This window comes from Chelonia mydas, chromosome 21, assembly GCF_015237465.2.
Source record: "Chelonia mydas isolate rCheMyd1 chromosome 21, rCheMyd1.pri.v2, whole genome shotgun sequence".
In the NCBI taxonomy this organism is placed as follows: Eukaryota; Metazoa; Chordata; order Testudines; family Cheloniidae; genus Chelonia; species Chelonia mydas.
The window spans coordinates 14,327,261-14,347,287 of NC_051261.2; the positions used below are offsets into that span (position 1 = coordinate 14,327,261).

A 20,027-nucleotide genomic window follows, 5' to 3' on the forward strand; every position below is an offset into this window, starting at 1 on the left:
GCTGGTAGCAAGGGAGTGAGAAATGAGGGCAAGATGGGCTGGGAAGGAAGACTAATAATCCTCTCTCATCTTTTCGACATAGTGCCTTGGGCGGAGAAGTAATTATAAGAAGAGAGGGAACCACCCAGCAACAAGAGTCCAACCTTATCTATCCAACTGCTAAAGAACAACTTGAACCCTCCAGTAACAAGCATCTACGCTCATACCTTTTCCAAAATGAGTAAACATGCGCCGTAGTGAACATCCCCATATGTCTATTTCATATGGGACCCTAAATGGGTTCAAGTTGTTTTTATTTTAGTATTTTGAATTGCATGCCCAGTCTGGTTTTGAGGCTTTTCTAATAGATAATTCTTAGCACTTACATCATGCTTTACAACTTCAAAGCACTGTGCAAACAATAATCAGACCACACACACCCCCATCGTTGATACTTTATTATCCCCATTTTAGAGAGACAGAGCAAGTGACTCAGCCAAGTTCACTTTGAATGAGTGGCTGGAACTGGGATTAGAATTCAGTGAGTTCAATCAGATTTTTTGTTGAATTACAAGGTGCAGTTACAGGTTTCAGAGTAGCAGCTGTGTTAGTCTGTATCCACAAAAAGAAAAGGAGGACCTGTGGCACCTTAGAGACTAACAAATTTATTTGAGCATAAGCTTTCGTGAGCTACAGCTCACTTCATCGGATGCATGTAGTGGAAAAAGGTGCAGTTAGAAACTAATTTGGCTCTGTAGTTCTATCCATGTGTTGCCCATATGGAGCCTACAACCAATACCAAGCAGAGGAGGAGGAGTAACAGCACCTCACCTGATTGTTGCTCTGCACTCTGGAGTTCCCCTTGAGTAGGAAGTTCTAATTATGCTCTTTTGAACAATCTCAGGTACCCCTCCTACCCAGCCTGCTTACTCTGCACTTTTGCTCAAAGACAGGATTCAGACAGTGAAACCGCAACAGAGTGAAGAGAGCTAGCTGAACTGAACAATTCAGTAACAAACACACCATTACTCTCAGAGCTGTTCCAGAGCTTGTACCACTCTTATTAAACAGCCTGGCTGTGCTGCCATCTGTTTTGATAATGATGCTTTCTCCAGTGGTCAGTGGAAGTATTTGAGAATGGGGTGATGGGGTTGTGCTTCTTTGTATATGTGAGGAGAGAAGAACAAGAGTAACATTCTGCCCATGGTGGAATCTGTACAGAGGAGGTTTCAGGATGCCACAGAGAAAGGAGTTGCAACAGTCAAGAGATCTTGTACACTGGCAAAAAAACAGGATTTATAATTCACCACTAGGGCAGCTCCAGGAACAATGTACAATACGGACAGTGGAAGCTGTAACGTGGACAGGGCTCAGAGTAGGGCGAGACCACATAATGATAAAAATGTTTGATTCCACCTGAGCCATATCTATATTACAGCTCCCACCACTGCTATCACTGATGGAGCTGCACCAACTGATTAGTTACAAGGTCCTATTTTTGCCCAGCATAAACAGACCCTACGTGATAGGAAATGAAGGCAAGGACAAAGACTTCCACAGTGGTGGAGTGAAGGAAGTTAATGTTGCAAAGCCGTGACAAAACCGATTTGCAGCTAAAGTAAATGTGGGAAGAGTCCCGAGTCAAAGATTATGCAAAGGTTAAGAATGGCGGAGACAAATGGATGGCGTGAGACAAAGAAGGAAACAAGAGATAGAGTTGTGCTGGAGGATGATCCTCATACTTTATTAACACTTCTGTCTTTAGAGTGTTTAGCTAAAGGAGGCTGAGATAAAGCCACAGGTTTACTTATTCTTTGGTATTCTACATAGAATTGTAGCCCATACTATAGTTTTGCCCTTTACACACAGCTTGATCTTGCCAGGTGTTGACCACTGACTTCAGTGGGAGTTAAAGGCATGCAACACTTAGTAGGACTGAATGTATAGTGCTGAAAAGAGTCCCAGGTCAGATCTTCAGATAAAGGATGCTCCTCTATTAAATCCTTTGAAGTTGATCAAGACTGGTTATGCCGCTGCAACAGCAGGATACCCAACTTCAAAAATAGAGTGCAGGCTGCTTAAAAGTAATGGTGTTTCAAGTTCTGCCACAGAGAAGTAAGCATGTCAATAAAAATAAATGTCACAATGGATAAGTGCTCTAATCTGTTCTTGGGCAAACAGTGTTCAGATCCAGATTCCTTCGCAAGGGAAAATGAGTTTGGGACACTTATTCATGACTCATTTTAATCCGTTTACCTGCTATAACTAGGCTTGGAAGAACTAGATTTTGAGCAGTAAATGTCAATTTCACTGCACACACCAGCCAATGAAAAAATATTACCACAGACAATAATCAAAGTTTACATATAGGCAAAGTAAGAGAAATGCTACTTGAGAACTTAGAGTTTTACGGGTATATCCTCTGAATATTTTGACATGTGATGTTGACAATTTGCGTTTTAATGGTTGTAAAGCTTTAACTTTTTGAATCTCAATGTCTCCTGTCATTAGATAATTATTGTCTGACACCGCCCCGCCCCCCCCATTATTTGACCTTCCCATAATTTCCACAACGGTGAATATTTAAACTGATAAAAATTGGAGGGGAAAAAAACAAACTTAAAAATAAACATCAATATAATCCATCAAAATTATAAAAAAATAAAAATGGAATTCTTCCAAGCCTACATATAACTGACCCATAGCTCAACATGTCCACAATCAACAAAACCTCTGGTCAGGAGGGAGAATGAGGAATCTGAGAGAGAGTCAAGAATGACAGTTATCAAGATGAGATGCGGTCAAGGAAAGGGAACAAGTTGAAGGGTGAAAGGCAGAACACAGAAGATATCAGAATTAGAAACAAGAACAAAGCAGAAGTGAGAATAAAAGGGGGAGGAGTTCTGACTGGATGTTATCAAGATCCCATGCTCCAGGAAGTTGGAGATGTAGGGAAGAAGGGAGACCATTAAAGCAGCAAGTAGGATCAAGAGAAAGTTGATTGACAGCCACATGAAACGTGGAGAGAAAGGAGGCAGAGGAGAAGGAATAGTTAATGATGAGACAAGAGAAGGGATGGGGGCAGGGATTAGAGACTTATGTACCACATGTGAAGATACTTCTATCATCAATGTCGGTGACTGTCAATGGAACAGGATTCATAGAGCGTGAGGTACAATAAAGTAGTGGAACAAACCACAACTGAGATGCAGAAAGGCAGAAGAGCAATGTTGAGGGGATACCACTATTTAAATGTGTTCTCTTTTATGGAGTAGTATTTCTCCCTATAAATATTTCTTGTGATTTGATTCTTTTCCTTCATAGTTCAGATTCATAGAAGGTAGTGTGACAGAACAAACCGGGCTAGTCATAGTGAAAGGTTTAAATCAACTTCTCCTCCCTGTAAACTTTCCAATTACCTCAGAGTATCTTTTTGCCTAGTAAAGCATTAGACAAATTTCTTTACTGCCTTTCTACATTGTCTTCAGCTCTTCTCATATGTATGGCAAACTCCACTTACTACATGAATTAAAAATGACACATAGCGCTTATAAAACGTTTCATAAATATTACCCTAATTAATTAATCCAAACAGTGCCCATGTGAGGTATTATCCTTATTTTACTGATAAGGAAACAGATAAGGAAGGCTTAAGTAATTTACCCAGTGTCACAGAGTGAGTGGGTGTCAAGGCTGCGATATAAATTCTGGGTTCACAGGCTCATGCTCACACCTCTCCACCACTCTACACTATCAGGGTGAAACTGACCAGCCCAAGGCTCATGCACCCGTAAAGTCTTTATTTTGAGGATTCAGGTGGGGCTTGAGTAGTGCTCAGTGCTGGTCTGGAGTACAGGGATCAAATTCCACCCTTAATTCAAAAATACAAATACTTTCTATCTATTAATCCTGTTCCAGGAATAACAACAGTTATTGAGCTCAAAACCAGACCTATCTTACATTACATGAAATCTATACCCAGCACATTCAACAAAAGAATATTTTTTACTAAGTAATGAAAGTAATTGTTGCATTTTATTTCACTTCCAGTATAACAGGAACAAAATCCAAAGGATTATCTATTAAGAGCTGCACTAACCTCACTACTCCACTGAAACCTACCAAATGGGAATCTCACCTGCAATAATATTCACCATCTCTCAGAAAACACTGGATTCCAGGAGTCTTACAGAATGTAATAGTGCTTTAGCCAGATTTAAAGAGAAACTTCATAGACAGAGAGAAGGAAGCGAGTATACTGCATATTTTACTGGGTACAAAAGGCCAATAAGCAATAATGGATGACAGCATAGACAGTTAACTATCTCAGAATTTGCCTGCTTTCTAATTACTAGAGGGAAAAGTGGAATGTTTGAGTATACAGCTGAGGTATTTTCATTAAATAAAATAGGTTTTCAAACAGAAATAAACACAAAATATATACTCTGTGGCAGAAGCCGGGCAGATCTTTAACTGAGTCAGGCCCTTATTTAGGGCATCCTGTATATGGCAGTGCAGATTTCAGGATCTATTTGGTTGTAACAGATTAATTGTGCTACAACACAACATATTTCACCCTAAAATAGTCACTGTGAATTGTTTTTTGAACACTTTGATGCTTTTTTCTAAAATTGATGATAATTTTTTCAGACCACTTTAGGAAGTGATTTCATTAGCTCTTAGAAGTTACGCAAGGTCAGGCCAGGTCAGCACCTAAATGGAAAACCTTCAGGGAAATCATGCATCAGAAGGTAACGCTCGCAATTCATTATGTAGCACATTCCTCTCTGAGTCAATTCTGCACCAGCACCCCAGGATGGTTTTAGATGGTGCTGATATAAAACTGAGTTGCTGAGCACCCTTAGGCTTCAATCCAGCAAGCTGCTCCAAATAGGCAGTACCTTATACCCACACTGAGCCTCAAGTAAAATCAACTGTGATCTGTATGGGTGCATGGATCCAACCATGCAGATCAGCTTACAGGATTGGGGCCACAGTCATTAAAAATCTTAAGGCAATTTTCATAAGGGAGAGAGTGTTAGCACCTGTGTTCTAACCAATTGCAATTATGGGCAATTACATGCTGCATTCCAAAAATTCCCCCTGTAATTTCAATTTGATAAAGCATTCTTCTCTTTCCGACCTAAAATTGTTAGATATTATTGATATCTATGTCAAACAGTTCACCCAGAGGTGCAGGTTTTCATTGGTGGACAAAGTAATTTTCTACTGGTAAAAGTAAGTCTGTAAAGTCATTTTGGACCATTCTACATGAATGATGGTACAGCATGCAAAAGAATGACTGTTTTTCATGTGGTGCTGGTAAAACCAGAATGCATTGCCATTTCTTAGATATGAAATTCATTCAAGTTCTTCAAGACCATAAATCTTTTAACCTTATGGGAAAATGAGATCTTTCTCTCCCAAAAGAAACTGATACTGTTCTAAATATAGTGCTCTTCCAGATGTATACCAGATTAGAAACAAGACAAGAAGCAGAATAATCAGAAATATACATTAAACTTAATATACAATATGAGCAAAATTACCATTGATTGCCAAAAAGGTGGTCCTCCAATCACCGCCAGTAAATGCATGATTATTATGAAGATTTGCACTTCAGTCACATCAATTCTGATTAGGTACAAAAAAAGCCAAAAAAGCAGAATTATTTGCAGCAATTTCAAGTCAATTATTTGCAAACTCAGCAGCTCTCCTCTATCATGCACAATAGAAAGGACTCACAATACTGGGGGGAAATTGAGAAGGCATCAATAATTTATTACGCAAATATATTTTTGAGCTTTAAGTAAAATCTATTTGATTAATTTCACTGCTTAATAAAAACCCATCTTGTCAAAAGGAATAGTTGGAACTCATTTACTTATTTAAATTGACCATAACTAGTTGCAGAAATAAATACAAAGGTTTAACCTTGCCCACCAAATAAATAAATAAAAATAAAAATGTGTGTGTTAATTGCGGGGGACGGTAGGGGGGAGGCAGAATCCCCCTTTATACTCCTTCCTCTACCATCTTGTAAAATTATATTGTTTTGAAAAATATCAAACTTGCAGCTAAAATATACAAGCAACATAAAACCCCATGGAGCTTGTGCAAATGTAAACTGTAAACTGTATTGCTAAAGACTACAGCTCAATATGCAGCAAGAATAGGAAACCCTTTCTCGTTCTCAGTGTGGCAACTGTCCTCAGAGGAGATGCAGGAAGGAGAGCCTTATAGAAAAGGCTGCACTGAAGGAAGTTAAGAATTTGCTTTAAGGATCCTGCGTAAGTCTCACTGCTAGCAAGAGAGAAAAAACAGGGGCACAGAAATCAATGCCAGAAAATGAAATTACAGAAAAAGAACTAGGTCAAAAAATTTAGAAAGGAAATGGGGTCTTCTATGGTATATAACATGAATAAGTTTATGAGGTTTCTAAGGGAATACTGTAACTTTCATGGCATACAACATGAATTACTACATGCTGTCTCATAAGGGAAGACTGTGCCATCAGACTACAGAGATCTGCCCAAATATTTACAATGTATCTTAGTTTGAATTGTAAAATGCCTCAAAAAGGACTCCAAGATCAGCCAATGCACAGGTGCCACTTACATTATCAATGACAGTTTTATGTGTACCAGAAAAGAACGGACTCCATATTTTTAAACTAGCTACTGAAAATACAAAATCTGTATCTGTGGACTTCAATATATTGAATATTAGACTCCTGTGTACCACTCCCCCTACTCCCTATAGAATCTCTGACCTAGTTCTGCAGTAGATCCTCTTATTTGAAACAACTCCCTCCCAACCCAACCAAAATTTCTTTATCTTAGAAACAAAATGATATGAACAAGAGGTTCTTTAGTTAGGATGTGACTAGACAGTTATTTTTGATACATACATGTTTAATGACAAATGGAATGAATCAGGATGAAAAGAATCTGAACAGCTGACCTGGTGTGCGGTGTTTTCAATAAGGGGGAATTAGATTCAGAAGCAGACTCAGGAGATTAAGCAGGTGGCAAAGCTGATCCACTCAGTCTTGGATGGAGTTGGGTGCACATCATACAGCTTTTTTTGCTTGATATATGAAGTAGCCTTTTGGAAGGGGAAGGGCCAGAAGTATATAATTACAAAATAAAAATGGAGGGGAACTAAGTGCAACGTCACCTACACAATACAAGGTTGTTAAGTAAACAGTGTATTTAATACAGTGAACAAGCAATCTCCTCTAATCCTCACCACAAATGCCAAAGAGGCACTCAATAGGCTCTCATGTTGTCCTATTTTAAAATTCAGAAATACACAGAACTGCTAAAACATATAAGACTAGGCTCATACTCAGACCTTCCCTGATAATATGGGAAAGCGATAGGGTGAATTTACTTACCAGTAGTTGTGTATTTAATGTAGTCATCTCTCATCTTATGATATAAAACCCCTAACTCTGAGCTGTTGATTCCAGCTACCAGGAAGCAGAATGCAAAAACACTAATGTCTCTACAGTATAGGTCCACTTCTTTCCCAACAGTCAAGAGACTTCCCGAACAACTTCCTAAGATGTGAAGTGAAGCTGGCAGAAAGGAAGACGAGAAGAGTCCAACAAGTATAATTCCCTTTACTCTGTAATATGTCTTTCCATTACATCTATTATGCCAGTGTGAGAGTAGTAACCATGTGGGTCATCTTATAGGCTGACTTCAACATGATTACTCCTATTGGGCAATCAGAGGCAGTTTGCAGAAAGAGATTAGCAAAAGAGGTTGACAATCAGCTGAAGATCTGAAACCTCAGCCCTTATCCAAACAGATGAAGCATCTAACATGTTTTAGAAAAATCTTGCACAGCTGCAAACATTTGGGCTGTGCAAGAACAGTGAGCTGCCGCATGCCTGAACGTATTTCTTTATTAACTGCCCAAGACAAGAAAATGCTTAGGAGTGGCTTCCTCTCAATCAAGATGCTCATTTGACTAGATGAATGGGAAGGATTTGGAAATCATCATCTCTTGGGCGTGTTTCTATGGGGTTTTGCAGGGATCTGTTGTTGGTCTAATACTATGCAATATCTTTATCAACGATCTGAAAGTATAAAATCATAGTTGATACAGTTGCAGATGAAACAAAAATTAATGGAGTGGTAAATAATTCTAAGGACAGGTTCAGTTCTAGACAGTGATATAGACTGCCTGGTAAACTGGGATCATCTGAGCTATTTTAATACCGCCAAATGCAAGGTCATACATCTAGAAACAAAGAATGTAGATCACACTCACAAGATGGAGGAATTTTGGAATGCAGTGACTCTGAAAGGGACTTTGGGGTTATAGTGGAAACCAACTAAATATAATCTCCCAATTCAATGTAGTGGCTAAGAGAGCTAACTCAATCCTCAGCTACATAAGCAGGCAAATATAGAATAGGAGTAGGGAGGCGACATTCGTGAGACCACTACTGAAATACTATGTCCAGTTTTGGTGTCCACCCTTCAAAAAGAACGTTGAAAATCTGGAAAGTGTTCAAAGAAGAGCTACAAGAATGATTCAAGGTCCGGAAAACCTGCCTTATAGCAAGAGACTTAAGAAGTGCAATCTATGTAATTTTTATCAAAAAGAAGGTTAAGAAGTGACTTGACCAGTATCATAAGTTCCTACATGGAGGAGATTTTTCTGATAGTAGGTGGCTCATTAATCTAGTAGACAAAGTTATAATAAGACCAAGTTGCTGGAAGATGGAACTAGACAAATTCAGCCTGGAAATAAAGTTGCAAAATTCTTAATAGTTGGGGTAACTAATGATTGGAACAACTTATTATGGATATAGTGGATTCTCTGTCACCTGAAGTTTTTATTTAAAGGGATGTCTTTCTAAAACAGGGGTCGGCAACCTTTCAGAAGTGGTGTGCCGAGTCTTCATTTATTCACTTTAATTTAAGGTTTCATGTGCCAGTAATATATTTTAGCATTTTTTAGAAGGTCTCTCTCTATAAGTCTATATATTATATAGCTAAACTTTTGTCATATGTAAAGTAAACAAGGTTTTCAAAATGTTTAAGAAGCTTCATTTAAATTAAATTAAAATGCTGATCTTATGCCACCGGCCCACTCAGCCCGCTGCCAGCCTGGGGTTCCGTTAACCTAGGCTGGCAGCCAGGACCCCGGCTGGCAAGGGGCCGGCAGCCGGGACCCCAGACCAGCAGTGGGCTGAGCGGCTCAGTCCGCTGCCACTCAGCCCACTGCCGGTTTGGGGTTCCGTCCGCCGGCTCCTGCCAACCAGGGTCCCGGCTGCTGGCCCTGCTCAGCTCGCTGCCGGTCTGGGATCCCGGCACTGCCCACGTAGAGTGGGTACCTACCTTCTCCCTGGTTCTAGCCCATTCTCTTCCTCTCTCTGCACTGAGCTGAGGGTGGGAGTGCGCAGAGCACAGGGCTGGGGGTGAAGGACCAGGCTGGGGGTTGGGGTGTAGGGTCTGGCCAGGAGCTAGAATGAGGGAGGGGACTCAGGGTTGGGGCAGGAGGTTTGGGTGTGGAGTGCTTACCTGGGCAGCTCCCATTTGGTGTGAGGAGTGCAGGTGGGAATGTGGGGGGTGCGGGGGGCGGGTGCAGGAGCTCCTGTTTGGTGCTCAGGGTGGGGGTGGGAATGTGGGGGGTGCAAGAGTCAGGGCATGGGGGGCATGGGGGTGTGTGAGGAGGGTGCAGCAGGCTGGGGGGTGCAGGGGTCAGGGCAGAGGGCTGGGGGTGTGGGCTAGGGTCATGGGGGTGCTGGAGGGGATATGCCCTGATTCCACCCCCCTTTCCCAAGACCCCGTCCCCACCTTTTCTGTGCCTCCTCCCTGGAGCAGTGAGCAAGCTGCGGCTCAGCTTCTCCCCCTCCCTCGAAAGGGCCATCAGCTGATGGGCAGCAGGGAGGGAGAGGACGACGGGCAGGAACCCAGCACACTGGGGGTTAGAGGCGGGGGGAGCTTGTCTGCCCTGCAGCTATTGTGGGCAGGACCAAGCTTCTTCACCCTGCCCCTGCGGGGGGCAGGGCGGAGAAGAGCGGGCCGGGGCAGGCAGGATTTTTAATGGCACGCTGCTGCCTGCCAGGGGCCCGGCCTGGGTTCGGCAGCAGGCTGAGCAAGGCCAGTGGCTGGGACCCGGCAGGCAGCAGGGTGCCATTAAAAATCGGCTCATGTGCTGTCTTTGGCACGCGTGCCATAGGTTGCCGACCCCTGTTCTAAAAGATATGCTCTAGTTCAATCAGAAACTATGGGGTTAATACAGGAATTATTGCATGAAATTCTAAGGCCTGTTATGCAGAAAGTGAGACTATATGACCATAATGGTCCCTTCTGACCTTAAAAACATATGAACATAGGGATCTACCTAACAAACATTCATGAAGCTAGGACAACGTAGGAGAACACCACTTGGGAAATGGGAACAGAAGGTGGGTGATGGGAAGAAGAAACACTGTATTCCTTCATTCATCTAGCTAGAGGACAAATTCAGAATGCTTGAATATGGGATCGCCTTCCAAAAGTACCTGAGCACTAATGAGATGAGCAGGAGTCAATCTATTTTACACAGCACGGGAGTAGAGGCATGAATGGGAAGAAGTGAAGGCTCTTGAATTCTTATACAACCTTAAGTGAGTCATTACCAGTGTTTATTATAATTCTGAAGTAGCTGAATTGCTAAACTGCTTTTTAAAGTTTGTCCTTAAGAAAAATAAAGAAAAAATGATTGGTTAATTAGGAAATACCATAATGAAGACCTTGTAAATTTAGGTGTTGATAAAAAGTAGATAAAGGATTACTTGGAAAACTTGAACATATGTCAGCTGCCCAGATACTGTTATATTGATCCTATCGGTTTAAAGAGTAATCAAAGTTTGTAAAGCACTTTCAAGATAAAAAGTTCCAATTATTATTAAGGAGCAATACATTTCCTTGAACCACAGAATTATTTTTGAAAATCTGGGAGAACTGGGCATATAACCAGTAGACTGGAGCAAGAAAAACATGGAGGGGGCAGAAGCCTGATTGACCAGTTTAAATCTAGGTTGATTAAAGCACTAAAAAGCTGTACTGTTAAGAACAATACTGCACTGGCCTCTGGGGAAGATGGACTATATTCATGATTCTTAAGCTGTTTTTACAAAACACTTCACTGAGAGTTACCAATATTTCTATAAAAAGAAAAGGAGTACTTGTGGCACCTTAGAGACTAACCAATTATGCTCAAATAAATTGGTTAGTCTCTAAGGTGCCACAAGTACTCCTTTTCTTTTTGCGAATACAGACGAACACGGCTGTTTCTCTGAAACCTGTCAATATTTCTATGCAATATAAGCTTTAATTTTAAATATATATATTTTTGGCCTGTCTTCCAAACGTAAACTGTTTTTTAGTAATTAGATTAATGAACTATAAATTACATTGGGTAATAGGCAATTCATGACATTTTTATTAAGGAATATTTAGAAGTATAATTTATATTTTTAATTCAAAGAAACAGAAGTTTATATGCACCAAACATAAATGTCATAAAAAGAACAAACATTAAAAACACATCACATTTATTGCGTTACAACCTATGGAGATTTTTTGGCTTAAATGCACAAACACCACAAAGATGAGGAGAGAAGAGAGAAAAAAGATGTGGGATTTGGAAGTTCAGGTCACAAGTGAAAAGAGAACCTTTGGACCCAGAAGGCCTTTTCTACCTCCACCTTATATAAAAATCAGACTATCGGTCAGACAGACAGATGATCTACTCTAGTCCAGAGGGTCTGACCCTAGGGATGGGAACCACAGAGCAGGAGAGGTAGGCCTAGCAGAAAAAAGGAGGCCCAACACATTTCAGGGTCTGATTCTAGTTTTTCTTTTGCCTTTCTTGTGCTATTTTCTTATTTCGTTAAATGTAACAATAAAAACAAAACACAAAAAAAGAAAGCCAACAGCACAAATACTAAAGCCAAAGTAAGAGGGCTCAGCAGAAAGCTTCTTGACTGGGATATTTTCAGGACCCCAATCATTTTGGACCACTCTTCCACAAGACTGACAGTTCTTTTGCCTGGTGCTTCCTGATTTAGTGGAGTCATATCAGCTCAGCAGATATAGTTTTTCACAGAATAAGGAAGAGGAAAAATGCACAAACAGCGGATCCCTGATAAATATGAAATGAAAACACAAATAAATTATTTTTCCTTGTGTGATTACCCCAAGACAAGACCCAAAACCACAATGGTTTTCTATAACTGGGCCAGATCCTCATCTTATGTAAATCAGCTTAGTTCCATTAAAGACAACTTATTCAACTAGTACAGTGTACTTCTTTTCACATAGGCAGTCAAATTTTAATTACCCAGAATAAACAGGAGAATCACACTTAAATTTTTAGGCCCCCCGGAAACAAAGGCCAACTATCTGCTTGCCATTCTTTAATAATATTTATACTGCAGTAATGCCCAGAGGCCCCAAAGGAGGTCAGGCCCGCATCATGCGAGGCAGTGTATAAACACAGACCCTACCTAGAACAGCTTACAATCTAAGAAAGACAAACCATAACAGAATCACAGAATTAGTTAGAGAGGGAAGAGATCCTTTAAATCATCCACTCCACCTCCCTGCCAACGAAGAAGCTACACTTCAGGCCTAGGAAGCCTTCTTTTAATATTGTTGTAATTTAGAAAGGGGAAAAAAGGCTAAGCAAACTGTTAAACCTGAAGCTTGAGAAAAAGTCATTTAAACCATAAGACTGAAAGAAAAATATATTGACTTGTAGCAAATGGACATTGCAAAAAGGACAACAGAAAAAAGTAATTCTGCACTAACTTAAGGAGCTTAGCTGTGACTAACTAAACAAAGAGCATCCACCTTCATTTTAGTTCTGAACTCATAAATTCAATGAGTATTTACAATCGCAGCTTAATTACAGCTGAACTATTGAATAAATATAAGTCACCTCCCCTACTTCACGCTTCCAGTAAATAAAGGTGCAGAACTAACTAAAGAATGTTCATCAATAGCTATTCTTAAACCTATTTAAGAATTCTAGTAGCTCCAAAACCACAAACATTTGGGTCTTCCAGTTTCACTACTTGCAAAATACAGGAACTCTTCCTGCTGCAACATTTCTATTATCTAATCTGTTCATCAATATTTGTTTACAGATAAGAACTTTTTCCCAACTGAATACAAAAACTGTGCTCATACAATATTATGGTGAGATCTTCCACCCACAAAGTCAGGAAATCCAAATGGAAGGCTCGCTAACTGTATTTTGTATTACTCTAGGTGGTGTTACTTAAGTGGTCCAGTGTGATTCTGTAGGAAGAGTTTATAAAGTGTCAGATCTATGACAAAGGTTAATAGCATTTTTTAAAAAAGTGTTTTAACTTATTTGTGTATCCCTATATTAACACACTGAGTCTCAGAAATAAATAAAACACACTAGAAGTAATACTAAATTCCCAGAGAAAAAAATACATTATTAAACTGAAAATTGCTAGTGAGGAAAATATTTTAAAAAGAGTATTTCAGTTAAATGAACAAACACTAGAAAGCAAGGAAATTCTGTTACGATAAAAATTTTTTTCATTGCTCATCCTCTGCCTAAACTCACTAAACTACCATATGCCTACACAATAGGCAACCCAACACTGGCAGTGAGCCAAAACCTGCATGACAGTGTACTGTATTGTATTTACCAAAGCCATGTGCAGAAGCACAGACAATACACCAATTCACTCTTCTCTTACAAAACCATCTCTCTCGTCTCACTTTTCATATATCACCAAATGTTCATACCATCTTCCCTCATGACAGCTGCTTGAAATTTAACTACCAATTACAGAGCAGACGTGGGGGGACGGGGACGTAGGGTCACATGCTTCCCCCCCCTCGATTTCTGCCAGAATTGATATGCCCTGCCCTGAACTCTGCTGCATACCATCAGAACCTTCAAATTGTGCCCCCACTATCAAGTTGCATGTCATCTCTGACCATTTAAACATTTTATTATCTACAGAAGTCAAATTCCCTACAGCTTCAACCACCTAAAGCCCTGTATGCATTTGGGTTCCCCCATGTACGCCTGCCACATAAACAATAGGGAAACATTGCAGCTGCAGACTTCAAGTCTACAAGCAAACTGCCGAAGTACAGGGGGGTTAAGATATCTCCAGCCTCAGGGGCTTGTGGCCAAACTAACAAGGGGTAAAATGATCAAGTGAACAGGGAGAAGAGCAGCCTGTGGAAATGAGGTGGTTTGAACGTTCTTAAAAAAAGTTGAAAATTACAGAAATGCAGAGTTATTTTAAACTTGACTAATTGCCTAGCATTCCATTGTTTGTTAAAAATGTCAATGCTCTTTGAAGTATTTTCCCTCCTACTTATTGATTTTTACTTGAACATTTAACTAAGTTTTTCTCTCTAGAAAGTTGCTTGGGTGTTTTTTTTTTTTTAAATTCAATCAAGAATAAAACAATAGTCCCCCTTGTCATATGGAAGTATATATTCCATTAAATTAGATTATACCTGTCTTCATTAGCCTTCTTTAGATTCCTGATTGCTAGATTTGCCCCCAATTACCTCAAAACTACACTTGCACATTTCATACCTTTCAGCCCAGCTGATTCAAAGCTGGACTATGAACTCTACACTCCTAGGCCAGTGCACTCCTTAACTTACTTGAACGCAGCTGGTTTTGCTTATAGCATATGGAGTCCCTGTATAGCTTAGAAACTCTCCATGACATGAGTCCATTCATTCATGTGTGTGAGATGGGATTGTGTGTTTCAGAAATGATGCTGGGGACATTGTGTGTATGTTTGGGATGGAAGGCTGGAAAGGCGTCTTTGACCCAGTCCAAGTTCATATTGCAGTTTCTAAACTTCCCCAGAGTTTACATGGAGGTTAGAAGTCCACAGAACTTTGCATAAAGCTAAGGACGTCTTTCAAATCCTTTCAGGGTTTAGAACCTCCAAAACAAATCATTTCCTCAGTTCACCTTTGAGCTGAAGACAATTCACCTTCCAAGAGACAAGTGTGAGAATTTTCAGCCTTGAATCATGCTTTAAGTAACGAGAACGGGGGCTTTTACAGAAAATGCCTTCTCTTCAAGTGTAACTATAATGCCATTACCAGGATGCACTAATATCTTGATTAAACTTTTCCTTCCTTTGCTTGCTGTACTACCATTTCCTGAGTAATTTTTTTCAATTGTTCATATACTGTCAACAAGAAGGTATTTAAAAGTTATAACATCTAACCATGCTCAGAGCAAGTCTAACTGACATGTTGCTGAAAATGCCATAGGCAACCAGTAGCCCAGCTACAATAATAGCTCCCAACGTTAACATAACTGGAGCTGAACCAGAGTGGGAATTTTTGAAAAAAGTCCCTTATTGTAGAAAGATGTTGTGCCACAAAACTAAATGATAAACACAGAAGTATAATACCAGTTTCCATTTATGCAGCATGCTACAGCACAATAAATGTAATTGGACCGAAAAACAAAAAACAACCTCTTAGGGTAGAAGTTCTAGAATGTTTATGTTGTTTTAATGAAATCTGTTGTGTTTTTAAGTTGAGACAAAAGTTATCCTTGTATTCCTGGAATGTTTCAAGGCAAAGTCCTCTATAGCTATTAGCCAGGATGAGCAGGGATGCAAAAACCACACTCTGAAGTGTCCTTAGCCTCTGTTTGCCAGAACCTGGGAGTGGACAACAGGGGATGGATCACGCAAGGATTGCCTGCTCTGTTCATTCCCCCTGAAGCACCTGGCACTGGCCACTGTCGGAAGACAGGATACCGGCCTAGATAGACCGTTGGTCTGACCCAGTACGGCCATTCTCACAAGCCAAAAAGGTAGTGGAAATGCTCTCTCTCTCTCTTCAAGCTTCTACTAAAATGAATGATTACAGCACCTATAAAACATTGTTTGGTCAATACTGGCCATTTTAATATGTATTTTAATAAGAAATTTAAAGTTGCTCACTGAAATTTGCCATTTTGCTCCATAAAAATGATACCTTTCATCAAAGATTCATAGATTTTAAGGCCAGAAGACCACGATCATCACGTGGTTGGATATCCTGTATACCACCAGTTAAGGAAACTCACGCAGTAATCGCTCCACCAAGCCCATCACTTCTGTTTGAGTTACAGCAGATCTTTTAGAAAGATATCCACTCTTGTTTAAAGACTTCAAGTGATGGAGAACCACATCCCCAGGTAAGTTATTCTAATGGTTAATTACCTTCACTGTGAAAAATGTGAGCCTTATGTCTAGTCTGAATTTGTCTAGCTTCAGCTTTTTTGTTTCCAGCTCCCAAATTTCTGGGATTGCAAATTTCCTTGCTACTTCCTCCACTTTTTAGAATTAAATAATTATCTCATAAAGTCTAAGACCCTGCCTTTATAAAAGTGTCTTATCTAACAAATAATGCAGCAGTTGAAAACTTCCCATTATCACAATTTCTGTCAGTAATGATATAGCTGATACCTGCTTCATTAAGTAGCTCCTCTTCCCTTGTTAGCCAGTCTGGAAAATACTCCCTCCTCCACCACACCCTGTTTTTCTAACATTTGTTTTAACACGCACTTATGGGCTATTGCTGTTTGAGTGCGCTCTCCTGTTATGTGATGCAAAGTAAATCAAAATTCTTTTCATGGATGTGAAACTCTTGCTTTTCCAGCCTATTACCCATTCTCCCAGCATTTGCACAGACCCATAGCACAAATGTTATGCTCTTGTCCCTTTTTAAACATTGCTTTAATAGTTAGCGATTCCCATTTCCCCTCACTAAATAGGCCAGAGACCCAATGGGGTCGCTGCCTTCCTACTTTCTCTCTTTTTGTTTTCGGGACGCACTCAGGAACTCCCTCTTTGCAGTTTCTTTTCAACGATCACATATCTATTCAGGGGACACCATCATAGGGCCTAATCACATCTGCCATAATATCAGAGGCTCATTCATCTGCACATCTACCAATGTGTTATATGCCATCATGTGCCAGCAATGCCCCTCTGCCATGTACACTGGTCAAACTGGACAGTCTCTACATAAAAGAATAAATGGACACAAATCAGATGTCAAGAGTTATAACATTCAAAAACCAGTTGGAGAACACTTCAATCTCTCTGGTCACTCGATTACAGACCTAAAAGTTGCAATACTTCAACAAAAAAAACTTCAGACTCCAACAAGAGACTGCTGAATTGGAATTAATTTGCAAACTGGATACAATTAACTTAGGCTTGAATAGAGACTGGGAGTGGATGGGTCATTACACAAAGTAAAACTATTTGCCCATGTTTATCCCCACCCCCCACCGTTCCTTAGACATTCTTGTCAACTGCTGGAAATGGCCCACCTTGATTATGACTACAAAAGGTCCTCCCCCCCCCGGTAATAGCTCACCTTAAGTGATCACTCTGGTTACAGTGTGTGTAGTCACACCCATTGTTTCATGTTCTCTATGTATATAAATCTCCCCACTGTATTTTCCACTGAATGCATCCGATGAAGTGAACTGTAGCTCATGAAAGCTTATGCTCAAATAAATTGGTTAGTCTCTAAGGTGCCACAAGTCCTCCTTTTCTTTTTGCGAATACAGACTAACACGGCTGCTACTCTGAAACCTGTCATTGTTTCATGTAGCACTGAAAATATTTGTAGTCAGTTCATGTTCAACCACAGGCATCTATCTATTCATCTAGATTTGCACACCATACTTGTCACTCTGCTACTTGAGAGCGTATCTGGAATCTCAGTTGCAGCAAACATGACAACTGAAAAGTCACATAAAATGTGAAGACTGACATGGCAATAGCTTTGTGCTGGTAGCCATTTTAGCTGTAGAGTGCAGTGCATTCTTGAAAGGAAGAAAGAGGAGGAGGATTTCCCATATTTCCCAGGGTACGTCTGTGACTCTCCCACTGGCACAACTCCCCCATCTCACAGGCATCCTTGCTTGGGGAAGTGACCACCACCTGCTCTCCTCCCAACCACTGGCTTTCCCATTACCACTGGCTCTCTCTTGTCACCTCTTCCCAATGCAAAGAATCTTGTCTGCTGGCAGAGCTGTCTCCCTGATTCAGACACTGCTTACCTCTACTCACTTGTCCCATCTTCTAGTTAGTGCCCTAATCACTCCCTCCTGCCAGGTAAACAGCCTCCCTCTCACTACTACTCATACTTGGATTTTGTAAATACTAAAAGCAAACAGTTTCCTAGTCAATGAAATACTAGATTGGTCACATCCCTAATCAGCCGTTCATTTTAGATTGGAAAACCCCTCAAAATAGTGCAAAGCTCTGATGTAATGTCCTTCAAGAGCAAAACTAACAAAGAGGGAGGGTTCAAAGAAAGGGGGAAAAAACTGATGCAAGATCTTGAGAGATGAGGGAACTCAATTTGTTTAGTTTTCATAAAATTAAAGAGGAAATTAACTCTATACAGATTGGAAGGGCTCAAGTACAGAAGAGGGGAAGGAAGTGTTTGTCTGGATCCTAAGGGATAACAAGCTAAAGATGAAAAAGGATACATTTAGATTAAGTATTAAGAAAAGCATTTTGAAAAAAAGGTCAATTAGACAGTGAAACTGCTAATGATGAAGTTATGGTATAGTCACTAAACTTCTTGAAGGAAAAAAGTGATACATGACCTTTCCTGAGCTTGAAGCAAGGGTTTGTCCTAGATGGCCAAGATATAACCTTTATAACCTTATCTGGCATGTGATTCTATTAACCACCCAAACAATTCTATTTTCTGGTGGGAAGGCATTTAAACAACAAGAACTTTCAAAAGGCAGTTCCAACCAAATTAATCTAGCCCCTTGTGTAAAGAGGTGCTTTCACCATTATGGCTATCTTTATATGCAAAGGTGAAGCCAGCACTGTAAGTTTTAAAATAATCAATGCGGGGGGGGGGGGGGAAAGAGAGGGACTTTGTTTAAAAAGAAAGTTATCTGCGGTTTTAAGTAAACAGTGAAACACTCTCAAAACCTCCTCATTTCCAATCAGAGTGGATTTTTTACTGCCCCTTCATACGCTACAGATATTTTGTCTTTTAATAAAGCAGCTGTCTGTGAAATATCATTAGAAAGACACTTCTCATTTTCCAAGGTACTCTGTGCATGACAAAGGTGTTAGCTCTATAGGATCTATGCCATTTGTTCATTGGGTAGCATTTATTCTAGCGGTTACCGTATAGTTCCAGAACCAGGGCCCCACCATTCCTGTGAAAAGCTGGAGTACTAGAATACAAAGCAGGGACTCTGTAACATCATATCTATGTTTGAGGGAAAGAAACATTTCAAAATACTAAGAGCTTCATCGAAGTAGCCCCATTAGAACAGATTTTCAATAACTGCTAAAGAGTATCAAATATGTACTTTTAATCTAGAAAGGTTTCCCCTTTAAAACACATTACAATAGTTATAGCTAAGATTTTTGGAGGTTTGGGGGTGGGAGTTTAGCTTTAATAACTGTGAAAGATGATGGCTTGGAAGCCGCAAAGACTAAACACCACTTAGCACTTATATAGTACTTTACATGTTCAAAGCACTGTATGGACTTTACCTAATTAGTCCTTGACTCCCCTCTGAATCAGATGGGCAAATACTGTAATCTCCACTTTATGGAAGGGAACACCCAAGACATATCTATACAAACATTTAGTTTTCAGCACGCTGGGCTGTGAATCTACCCGCACTAATCTGTCCACGTGGACACTGCTGAGGCACATTAACAGTCCATTAATGCACTTTGATCTAGTCCCATTTCAAAGAGGACTAGACCATAGCGCATTAATAAAGTGTTAATGTGCATGACCAGCATCCACATGGACAGTTAGTGCGTGGCAGACTAGTGTGGGGTAGATTCACACCCCTCTTGCTGCAAACTAAAAGTTTGTGTAGACAAGCCTTGAGAAACAAAGGTAACGTGGCTAGCTCAAAGCCACACAGAAAGTTAGGGACACAATCAGAATTAGAAATCAGGACCGCTTGTATCCAATCCCATGCTCTTAATTCAGACAATGCTGAACTTTTAT

At 40.2% G+C, this 20,027-nt stretch overlaps 1 protein-coding gene across 11 annotated transcripts in view; it reads right to left on the bottom strand.

The window, feature by feature from the left end:
* CEPT1 (choline/ethanolamine phosphotransferase 1) overlaps positions 1 to 20,027 on the bottom strand; it is a 44,282-nt gene that overhangs the window by 5,501 nt on the left and 18,754 nt on the right. For all 11 annotated transcript variants that reach the window (XM_037885100.2, XM_037885097.2, XM_037885099.2 and 8 more), the window contains exon 5: positions 5,529 to 5,613. In XM_037885100.2, coding sequence (XP_037741028.1) covers positions 5,529 to 5,613 — 85 coding nt within the window. The remainder of the gene's footprint in view (positions 1 to 5,528; positions 5,614 to 20,027) is intronic.